Raw genomic sequence first — 12,547 nt, forward strand, 5'->3', positions numbered from 1 at the left:
AAAACATAAAACAGGAATGTTGTCTGTCTCTGATATGATGGATATGACACTGATTGGATTTGATTTCGTATTTATTATAGTACTGTATAGTAGTAGTACACTGCTCAGTACTACACTGCTTGCCTATGGAAGCTCCTCACCTGAATTGATTCTAATGAGGCATTTTGATCAGACTCCAGACAAGTATGATATGAGTATTGTCATCATTATTATTATCATCCTGGTTTTCAGAGTTTTCTTGTCTCTAAATGCTGTTTCAGCCCCGCCCCCCCCCCCCCCCCATACCCCCCCCCCCCCCCCCCCCTACACACACACACACACACACACACACACACACACAAATTATGTGCAAATTTGCCTTCTTAGGGTTTCGGGTTGCAGAAAGCTGTAACGGGTGGACGTGAATGATTTCATGGGTAGCGGTAGGTGAGTGAAAGGCAGGAAGTCAGTTGGCCGTGGGTGGAACCCCCCGTATGCGGAGGCTCTGGCAGCTGAGAGCGTATAGCCTGTCACGCTTGCTTTGGACTCGTAAAAATGTACCTGAGACGGAGTTTGGCTTTGTGCTGGATCTCACCGCGGCCCTAATTGGTCCTGAGCTGCGTTCAGAGCGAGCCTCCCAGCGAGCCTGCTGCTAGCTGAATGAGAGCGCCGCGCTCCAAACATGCCCTCATGCTCCATGTTATTAACCTGAATGAATGAAAGAGCAGAACTTCACCTGAATGGAGCAGAAACTGATCAGTGAATATGTGCTGGAAGGATGTGGACTTCCTAATCGACAGTAAATAACAGATGATTGAAATTGTTGAATGTTAGAACTGCAAATGAATGCTCACAAAGGAATGACGGATGTTAAAACATACACATTAGGTGCCATCGTTTTGTCCATATACATTTGTCTTGGTACATACCAGAAGCGGCCTCAAACTAGCGCTGCAAAGCGTTACATTGTTTGCGGCTGACGAAGAAGATATCTGGAGGTTCTTCATGTGGTTCCAGTACAAGAGAAGAAGATATCTGGAGGTTCTTCATGTGGTTCCAGTACAAGAGCGGTGGCTGTATATCAGCCCCACTTCCACGTAGAAATGTCACAGTCCACATGATTTGGAAGACGGGTCCTGCCTGCTTGTTAGGCTTCTGCGTTAAGAGGTCCTTGCGGTGTCTTCTCCAGGCTTTTGTAAATACAATACTTGAGGCTCAGAGGGATCTTTAGTTAACTGTCAGAAGTGGGAACTGTGGAGATGTTTTGTTTCAAGTCATATTTATTCTGTGGTTGAAACTGTAAACTATGTTGGTTTATCATGAGTGAGGAGTGGCATTTTTTCAATGGTGTGCGCGCTTCTTTTTCTCCTTTCTGAAAAACATGTAACCGATGATAAACCTGGTTTCTCCTTTCTGAAAAAACATGCAGCCTATGGTAAACCTGGTTTCTCCTTTCTGAAAAAACATGCAGCCTATGGTAAACCTGGTTTCTCCTTTCTGAAAAAACATGCAGCCTATGGTAAACCTGGTTTCTCCTTTCTGAAAAAACATGCAGCCTATGGTAAACCTGGTTTCTCCTTTCTGAAAAAACATGCAGCCTATGGTAAACCTGGTTTCTCCTTTCTGAAAAAACATGCAGCCTATGGTAAACCTGGTTTCTCCTTTCTGAAAAAACATGCAGATTATGGTAAACCTGGTTTCTCCTTTCTGAAAAACATGTAGCCGATGGTAAACCTGGTTTCTCCTTTCTGAAAAAACATGCAGCCTATGGTAAACCTGGTTTCTCCTTTCTGAAAAACATGTAGCCGATGATAAACCTGGTTTCTCCTTTCTGAAAAACATGTAGCCGATGGTAAACCTGGTTTCTCCTTTCTGAAAAAACATGCAGCCTATGGTAAACCTGGTTTCTCCTTTCTGAAAAACATGTAGCCGATGGTAAACCTGGTTTCTCCTTTCTGAAAAAACATGCAGCCTATGGTAAACCTGGTTTCTCCTTTCTGAAAAAACATGCAGCCTATGGTAAACCTGGTTTCTCCTTTCTGAAAAACATGTAGCCGATGGTAAACCTGGTTTCTCCTTTCTGAAAAAACATGCAGCCTATGGTAAACCTGGTTTCTCCTTTCTGAAAAAACATGCAGCCTATGGTAAACCTGGTTTCTCCTTTCTGAAAAACATGTAGCCTATAATTCTGGTTTCCATAATCTCACAATTATAACTTTCTGCATAGCTTTTCTGCATATGTGGGTCATTTCAGTTTCAGTGTGATCGACACAAAGGAGCTTAGACACTGTATGATCGAACAAACAAAGAAGACAGGCAAGCATGTGTCAAAATATGGTTAGCATTTAGGGTGGATTGGTTTGGTTTCAAAACATAGACGAGAGCCTTAAGTCAGAACACGGCACACGTAGCTGTATATTTAAAGCACAGTTTGGTGCCAAATTTGGTTAAGCTGCTGTAATTTACAGAACCTCCACTGTAGCCATTGCACTTTGATCGTCTCCTCTGTAGTGCAACTTTAAAACATGGCCGTAGATGCTGTTTACACATCTGGACCGCATGACGATTACAGTTTCTTTGAGATGAAGTCTAACACGAGAGCGGAGGAGGCAGAGAGGCCTGCTTGAAGTCTATCTGATTGGCTGATTGACTCTTTTCTTTTTTTTTTCTTTTCTTTTTTTGCCTTGCCTTGATTCAATTCAAATTCACTTGAAGGAGTGTTTTCTTCATGAATGGCAGCTGACAGATTGCTGTAAAGTGCGCTAGACATTATGCCGGTACTGGACGACGTCAGTTGGACAGCGCTGCTCCAGACGCTGTGAGTTGTGGCCTCTTTCCTGACATACCTGTGGGCTGAAGTTTGAAACCCCTCCACAGACACAACCTGAAACAAGATCTGCACCAAAAGTTCATCTCAATTGTGAGGCACTTCCTCTCCTCTTTTCCAGCCGTATGATAACTGTCAGATGTGGAATCGACTGGATTCAGATGGCATATGATGTTGTTTGCCTCACTCAGCATGTGTTGCAAGATTAGCAACCGGCAAAACAAATGTTCGATAACAAAGAGCAAAATGAGATGTTTGAACCAGACGTGATGAGGCATTTCAATGACTCCCCGCTGACTGACTGGCCAGTGAGCCGAGGTAGCCGTGTTATCTTTGTATTATTGTTAGGATGCTGTTAATACTGTCATATAGTTAGGCCAGAGGCAGCCCACCCAAAATGATGAAAGACAAGACACGTTGTGATAGCACGCTGCCATACCTACTTTCACCACTCAGCTTTCTCCACCGAGGAAATAAATGTTCCGGCTCTTCACACTGCTTCACCTGCGCCAAGTTGGCTTTCCTTTCTTCCAGCGTTGTGTTAAAAGTCAAGTTTTGGAGAGGCTGGAGGGAGTCAATGTGACCATGTTAATGTGAATGTCAGATTGTTGAAACACACCCAGATTGTATATTATACAGAAATATATGGCTAAGTGTTGAGGTTTGGTCTAATGTCGCCGTTTATTTTTACTGAATGGAAAGATTGACAGAATGAAGCATGAGATATATTTCCGAATCTCTGAGTTTGTGGTGTTACTATCTGAAGAGGAAAACAATTTTAATACATTTTGAGAACAGCTTCGTTACTAGAAATCTTTATGGACTGAAAGCGACTGTTTATTTGTGGAATTATTGAATTTTACTTAAAATATTTGTGCATGTGGGGCATCCTGGTGGCTCACCTGGCTTAGTCCTTCGGCTTAGTCCTTTGCCGCATGTCATCCCCCCTCTCTCAGTCTGCCTGGTCCTATCCAATAAACGCAAAAATGCACTAAAACATCTTTAAAAGAAAAAAAAAATTTTTTTTGCATGTAAGTGCTTTTTACCAATTTGGGGGATTTAAATGTCAAAAACTTCAAGTGAGTTCTGTAAAGTCAGTAAAGTTAATTCAGATCTACACTGTCCAAGCAGCACTTGTGGTTACCAAATGAGTAAAAGCAAAGTGAGTCTAGCGAAGTTGGTGGATGTATATTGGATTGAGAGAGGTGACCTGCCTTGAAATGAAAAAATAAGAATATCTTATAGACACCGGATTGACAGTTAAGAAGGTAAAATGCAATTTTCCATCTGAGAATTGTGAGCGCCAAAACTGCTCATCATTTGGGTTTTTATTTCCCCTCGTGTCTTACCGAGCTAGCGGGTCCGACTGGAGATGAGCGATCAGCAGTCTGTGTGATGAATGGGCTTTGGGGTGCACATGCCGGCGCTGGCTGTGATCGATGGGGTGTCGCTGTAAACCTCATCCCTAAAGACCGTCAGAGACACATTCTGATTAGCACTTAATCTCACTCCATCCATCCGTGCTTCAGGAGGCTGAGTATAGTTTGGCAGAGCCAGCGTACCTCTTTTTGGACCGGTCTCTCAGCGCCCCAATAGAAGAAGCAAAAAAGGGATGAGTCCAACTCAGCCACTGACATCCGCTCACTGATTTCCACATGATTACAAACTGATGCGTGCACTGGGCCCACTTAGCGCTCGCTTTCGTCTGCGTGAATCTGTTCAGAGAAATCTAATATGCGGATCCACGGCCAGTAACGCAGGCATGCTCTGTTCTGTCTCTCAGGGTTTGTCCAGTTTGCTGCACAGTGTTTTATTAAGCGTTGTGGTAGGTCGCTCAGTTGGAGCTGTGCTGTTACCCTGTCTGTGCCTGTGATATTTAAGACTTGGCTAAGATCAATAGAAGTGTCTCTCGTTTGGAGAGATTGGATTCGCCCAAGGACATTTTCCTGTAAACGGGACGCTAAGGAGTTTATATTAAAAGTCACTTATTGTGGAATGGACTGTCTTTTTACTGGCTCCTTTGTCTTCTGCAGGCAACTGGAGCCGAGGCCAGGGCCACTGCGGTTTGGGGGCTTTCATCGGCTGTCTCAACACAATTGTTCAGGAGACCAGCTCTGACCAGAATTAATGCAATATTCACGTTCACAACCAATCGGCATTCAAACATTGAGAGGGGAACCAGAGTTTGCATGAATGACAAATTGTTCAATTGGACATATTTACTATGAATTATGAGAATATCCTGCTGATATATTTATTACTTTTGCTTTGGTTGTATTCTTGTACATTGGTTGTATTCTACTATTCAACTGGTCAGCCCTCCCGCGGTTCAGCCTATTGTCTCAAGTTCATCCTGTCCTCATCGTTGGTGGAAGTCGAGGACATCCACAGTTTTGCCATGCTGGAACTGTCCAAACATTCAGTTTTTGTTACCTTACTGAATGAATGAACATTTTCATTTCATTGTAATTTTTGCCTTTATTTGATAACATTGGGTAGAGATGGGGAGTTATTTCAAAAAATTAAACTAGACCATCTTGCGATGGGATCACACCACCCGTGATGCCCACAATTTAAAACGAATGTGGGCCAGCGGAGTAAAGTGTGTGGGGTGGTCCAATGTGGGGGGGCCGCCCCCTTGCTTGGATCATGCCCATTTTCCACCTCGACCTTCATCTTGATGTCAACTACACACCTGTCAAATTTCGTGACTGCATCTTGCATGGTTTTGACGCTGTCGTGCTCGCAAAATCGTGGGGGGCTCAATGTGAGGGGCGGCCCCCTTGCGCGATCATTTTCAAACTCGACCTTCATTCTTATGTCAACTACACACCTCCTGTAAAGTTGTGTGACTGCATCTTGCACAGTTTTGATGCTATCATGCTGCCAATATCATGGAACAGATATACAGTATAAACACACAGACAGACACACAGACTCACAAGGTGAAAACAATACCATGTAAAAAAAAACACAGGCCAAATGTGCATCCAGGATGTTGTGTGTACATAGTCCTACAGGCACATGCATGCACCTTAGTACATAGTCCTACAGGCACATGCATGCACCTTAGTACATAGTCCTACAGGCACATGCATGCACCTTAGTACATAGTCCTACAGGCACATGCATGCACCTTAGCCAACAGATTCTTTAGCATTTCCAGACATCACTGTTTCCATTCTCCGCTAATTGCCGGACTTTTACCATTCAAATGAATCAAAGTCAGACAAATTAAAATCTCCCAGACACCAAGTCCGGTGAAATTATCATTAGGATGCATTGCACGTGCTCTAGGGCTAGGGTCGCCCTGCTCCACACCACAGAACTACACGCTTGTAGGTGGGCTTCGATGTTTGTTCCTTGCTGCACCTGATTGGACGAACAACAGCGTTCGTCCAATCAGGGCCATCTCTGGCCCTGATTGCAAAATTTTAAACTTTCTTTTCCTATAATGAAAACTACTACAGGGAATAATCATCCACCCTACCCAGTTGTGTTTCCGGTGGTTCTTCCGGTGGTCTTTCCATTTTTTCTCCATAGAAGGATGGTTTTATATGGTGTTAGTTCATTTTATTTTTGTAGCTACATACAGTAGCTACATTTATTTACGTTACTATGATGCCCTGTTTTCAGAGCAGAATTGGGGGTTTTTTGTCGTTCCCGGCGTCATCCGCCGGATGACCTGGTGTGTTTCTGTCGGAAGACACGTAATGAGGGTTTTGGGCCCAGACTAATGAAAACCACTCAGCGAAATGTGTTTCTGATCACATTTCATACCTATACAGTAGGCTCGTGCGCACGCTCCTGGCTCGCAGAACCCCCTGCCTGCCCCACAATGCATTGCATAGCTGCCTCCAATACACATGAATGGGAGCGTGAAAATAATCTGCTCTTGAATGGACAAACAGCTACAGTCCCAACAGGTGGACAGGTTACCGCGCCTCGCCATACTGACATGCAGAGACGAGAGAGACAGAGATGATACATGAATCAAACCTTAAAAGGTATTTTCTGAAACCAAGCGGGACTAACGTTATTATCAATGACGACAATAATGCTATTAAAAGCAGACTACAGCTGATTGACATGCAGTGGTCCAACTCGCTTTCATAATGGACAATAGGCTAATTAAACTTCACAAGTTCAGCTCTATTTGCTTCACTTTAAACTGATGGAACAAAAGGTAAGAATAGTCTATTATTGTTACTTAGAACACGGCTCTCTTGAATACTCGATTCTGATTGGTCAATCAACAAGATTCACCGGTCATTATTTCTCGACAACCGACCGCTGCTCTGCCACACCTGGATTAATCAGTTGATATGTCTGCAGACACTACTAATTAGGCCAACCAGTTGCAGCTGTGGTGTCTTGTGTGCCAATTACGAATGAAACCGCTTTGTCGTTGAAAACGCTATTAAAAAATCTAATTGAATAATTATTTTTGTCAGATTACTGAAATAATTTAGTTGTAGGCCGTGTTCTAAGCGGGTTAATGTATAGTGAGCCGGTGATTACTGGAAATAATGACCTTCAGGTGAATGATTAAGCCCTCCGCTGCGCGTCGGGCTCAATCATTCACCTGTCGGTCATTATTTCGCCAGTAATCACCGGCTCACAATACATTATCCCTTACGTATAGCCTTCAACTGAGAACTGAAAGCACTTGCCAGTGTTGAGCACTATCTCCATGGTTTATTTGTTTTTCTCACTTGTGCTCTCAAGATAACCCCCTGTGAATTCCACTGTGGGCTCCAAATTCTGTTGAATTTGTGGGCCGTTGTCTGAAGCAAGCGAGGCAGCATGGTACAGCGTCAAGGCTGTGCAGCACGGAGACATAGATTTCTCACTGAAGCTTGCATTTTGGGTCGTTCCCTCTGATTGACTGGTCACTGAAACATGGTTGGCACAGGGAATTTACAGCAATCTCGAGATTATAGGCTATAGTCTGCTATCAATTGTTTTTAAGCTCAATAAACACAGATCTAATATTTGTCTGGAATTTATCCCATCTGTCTGTGAAACTGAAATCCTCCAGGACACCTGTCCCCCCCCCCCCCCCCCCCCCCCCACACACACACACACTCACACACACACACACACACACACACACACACACACACACACACACACACACACACACACACACACACACACACACAGAAAATAATAAGTGGGAAAATGTGATTTTATTGCATTGGCCTTGGCAAGTGGAAGAAAATTCAATCATTAATATTAGCTCACTATTATTAACATTGCTACTAACCTAACTTAACTTAGCGAGACCACAATGCTAATGTTGGCCTACATCCTCAATAAAAGGATTACGCCCACTTTTATTAAAGTCCAACTAACAAAGTGCAAACATTTTAATCAAATAATCTAATGTTGTAAAATGACACTACAGTACTTATCATGTTATCAGGAAAGCAGGGAACACGAAACAAATGTTCTCCTACTTTGCCCAGCATTTCTACAAGCAATGTGAATCATAGAGAAATGTGAAATAGAAGTCAATGCCACCACAGTAATGTACAAACAAAGATGATGGGATTTCAAGCAAGACGGCCCAACTTCAACTCACTTCCTGTCATTTTGGCACGCTGGTAGATAGATAGATAGATAGATAGATAGATAGATACATTTTTATTTCTGTGTCATGCACCATATTCAAGGTGCCCAGCCCGTCTGGGCTTACAAGACACAAATCATTCAAGTTCAACAATACAAACAAATCAACAAACAAGCTACAAAACTGGTTTTGCCCGTGGCTTTCCACGGAGACGGACACTAAGAGATTTTCAGCAGCTCTGAGTCTATTGGAGTCAATGGGAAAAGTCAACGTGATCTCAGATTATGACAGATCCCTTAGCCCCCATATTCATTAAAGTAAATATTCTGCCCATTCTCCGAAGGCACATATCTTCTGAATATTCTGACGCTAAAATGGCATTTTTCAGACAGACACATCAGGAGAAAATTAAACTTGTTAAAGACCTGTCTCTATCTCAGCAACACACTCTCGCGATATTTGGCAACAGGAACTTATGTTAGCGGCCAGGGAGCGATTAGCTAAAGCTAAATGCGAAGTTCGTTAATGTAGTGCTAAATCTGTGGCTAGAAAAAAAAATTACAGAATATCTTAGTTTCAACTGTATTGAGCTAACAAGGGGCAGCTTTGTGTTTATATGTGTGGTTTGTGTGTAGTTTGGGAACTCACAATCTCTATTTCAAGTTAGCTGGCTAGGTCAGCACTAACCCCTGCTTGAAGAAGAAAACAAGTGGGGGCCCAGAGTAACGAGACTCGGGGAGAGGTGACCACGTGACCATTTGCATTTAAGAGACTTCCTGCGACCAGTTGTTAGAATTGGCGGAGCCTGTGGTGAGTGGTGACCCATCTATAGTAATAGAAGATCTATGGTACAATCCATCAGCTGGCATATTGGTTAGCACTAACCCTAACCCTAACCCACAGGCATTTCAGACATGGCAGTTCAGTGAGGACCTCGTGAAAATCCTACAGTCCCTTACCAACATCAGCACATGCACACACTTGCCAAACCTAAAATTAAAAATGCTGTCTGATAGTTTTATAATAGTGAGCCAGTTGATGAGTATATTTCAGTTATGCAGCCCATTATGATTTGTTAATGCTCTGTCTTTGTGTATTGTATTCCATCCTAATCACCTTTACTGTTTGCTCCTCTGTGTGTGCTTGTGTGTGTCCTGCAGCTAGCTATGGAGCGTACCCCATCTGTAAAGGCTGCTCAGTGTGCTCCAGGGACAACGGCTGTGTAAACTGCCAGCCCAAACTCTTCCTGTTTCTGCGGCGGGAGCGGATGAGGCAGTATGGAGAGTGTCTCCACGACTGTCCATCAGGATATTATGGCATGCGCAGCCCCGACCTCAACATGTGCTCCAGTAGGTTCAACCTCCCTCACACCCTATACCACCACCTTTCCTCCCTTCGATTTATTCACTCCCCTCACTCCCTCAACTTCCTCTCTCCCAGATCACATGATTTACTGTCTCATTACATGCTCCATATCCAGAGGAGATACACATATCTCACATCCGTCCACACAGGTGGATGAAATGAGCAGTTTCTCCCTCAGGTCATACTGCACTCGAGCAAAGGATCAGGGCTGCTGTTCATCAATCCTCTTTAAGACTCCCTTTTAACACCTGCATTAACATACATCCTGGCTCATTGGATTGCATGCGGATGGAGCAAAAATGCATTAAATCTGGTTGTTAAAAAGCACCCAAGATGAGGATCAGATCAGCCAAACCAGCTCTAGAGGTGCTCAGAGGCTCATTTGGCCTCATTGATGTGAGGAATCAACAGGCAGCAGGCAAATGGAATAGTAACATACTTGTTACTAATTGTACTATAGAGTACTATAACCAGGGGGAATGACGTGCATGGACTATTGTGTTTTGGTGAAGGAAGAACAGATGCCAGTTTAATGTCAGTAAATGTAAAAAAGATAAGTGGTGGGGGGGCGGAATTGATTCACTTACGTATTGTGATTTTTTTTATTTGCATATTTCTTTAATCCATTTTTTATTCCCAAATTGATATAATCCAGCCCCCCCCCACCCCCCCCCCCACCGCCGAAACTTTCGGCCAATCAACTGCCTTTGTTGTTGTTAATGGGGGGTGATTGGCTGACAGCTATTGTAATGAGTAGGCCATTAACTGGACCATTACCTGCCTGCCAGCAGCCTGGCAGTCAGAGCCATTGTTGACATATGACTCATATACAGTCTCTAGTGTATTCAACTTTTTTCTAAGGTCTAGTTTTTAAAAAAGCGAAGGAAAATCACAATAAATTGTAATATCGAATCGCAATAGTCACACCCAAGTATTGTGATAGTCTCGAATCGGGAGATGCTGATCCAGGATCACTAAGCGCTCTTGGCCTCATCATTCAAAATAATCTGAAAGAGGAAGATGATTATATTACTATTATTATCAGGGCATGAAAATAACGTCTTTGTCAACCATCTGGATTGTGGATTCTGGTATTGGATTGAGTTTTCACCAGACAGTGTAATTTCTTTGTAACCTAAGTAGCTTTTGATTTTCAGCACTGAGGCTGCAACAGCCATCATCCACCAGCAATGTGTATAACCTCCTACAATGTTTACTGGAGTTTGTTCAAAACAACGCTTGATATTGCAATCCTCAAGTATGGATGAACAAGGCTAATGAATGCTTGGCACTCACAACTACAATGTAATATCATTTAAATCTGAAAACATCTTATCTTCATTATTTTTTGAATGGTAAAAATGCGTATTGGATATATGCAATCAACCATTTCACTATAACACATATTACTCTGTGGGATTCATATGCTGTGTGGTAAATGTGTTTTTCACTATGCTGCTTCATGGAAAACATTGTTTTGGTTTCATAACTTGAAACAGACCACACCTTCAGCCTCACACACACACACACACACACACACACACACACACACACACACACACACACACACACACACACACACACACACACACACACAATTCATTCTGTTTTTCTAAGCAGAAAAGAGTGAAAAAAGAAAAAAGGAAAAGAATAATATAAATGTCCTCGTGATTCTCATTGACGAGCAACTCCGAAATCCAATTAATGAAATGTCTCCCTCTCCTCTTCATGTAGCACCCTGATCTCATAACCGTATTTTAACATGGAGTCTGGTCTGACAAAGAGAGCGCCTTTATAGGTTTACTCTGAGCCTGAGGTGTTGGCTGAGTGTTTCATGTGAAAACAGAGAGGAACTTGAAGCCATTTGCTTCCCCGTGCCAAACTCCTGACAGACGCACTGAAACGAAGCCCCAGAGGAAGGTGTCCAGACCTTTAGGCCCAATAATACAGGCATGTAGCAACCGCAAGCAGAAAACCCTGTGCTCTGCTTACCCAATCACCACTGACCTCCATGCAAATACATCCACTGGCAACAGCTGAATACTGAAAACGAACACAATGTCAAAGCTGCACAAGGCAACTTTGTGTGTCAGTGGCCCCGAATGACAGAGGTAACTGCTGCTGAAAAACATGAACTTCAATACCCTGGAATCATATCATGTGATGCAAACGAGACATACCCTGGAATCATATCATGTGATGCAAACGAGACATACCCTGGAATCATATCATGTGATGTCAGTGAACTGCAAATGAGACACTAACGCTGGTGAGTCCAGCTTTCTTGGATGGCTGCTGTCTGGATTTAATGCTCACGCTTCAATTTGCGGAAGAGTGTGCACACACCTAGAACCAGAATTTAATTTGGGTCTATAGGGTGAATCTACGGCGTCTCAATGAGTGCGGATGGGATGCTCCTCTCTGTGATTGAGGCCGATAAGATGGGTGTTTATTTGACATCAAACTCTTGCCTAGTGCAGCTACTAAAAGGCCTCTCTTTGAGTAAGCTGCTGGTATCAATTGGATGCCCATGGCCAAAACACTTACTCTCTGCATGCTCGCATATAAACACACATACTGTGCATGTTCATCACCACTCCCCACAATAAAGGCAACGTCTTAAGGGCCTGCAGTCATTGCACCCTATCTTTATAAGTCAGGGAAAATTGGAGGAGAAAGACATCTTGTTCTCTGGCAAAAAGTTTTTTTTATTTTTTTATTTTTTACTCTTAACCCACTATCCCACCCGCCGTCTCCCCGTGCGGCGTGAATTTTTGAGTTTAACCAATACTGATCTGTGG

The 12,547-nt window shown here is 43.2% G+C and overlaps 1 protein-coding gene across 1 annotated transcript in view; it reads left to right on the forward strand.

Moving 5' to 3' along the window:
* Positions 1-12,547, forward strand: part of rspo2 (R-spondin 2) — a gene marked incomplete at its 3' end in the record, with an annotated part of 101,212 nt that overhangs the window by 44,704 nt on the left and 43,961 nt on the right. Inside the window, exon 3 of the mRNA XM_083648950.1 lies at positions 9,542-9,730. Coding sequence (XP_083505076.1) covers positions 9,542-9,730 — 189 coding nt within the window. The remainder of the gene's footprint in view (positions 1-9,541; positions 9,731-12,547) is intronic.

The sequence above is a fragment of the Poromitra crassiceps genome (assembly GCF_964638095.1).
Source record: "Poromitra crassiceps genome assembly, chromosome: 1".
Taxonomy (NCBI): Eukaryota; Metazoa; Chordata; class Actinopteri; order Beryciformes; family Melamphaidae; genus Poromitra; species Poromitra crassiceps.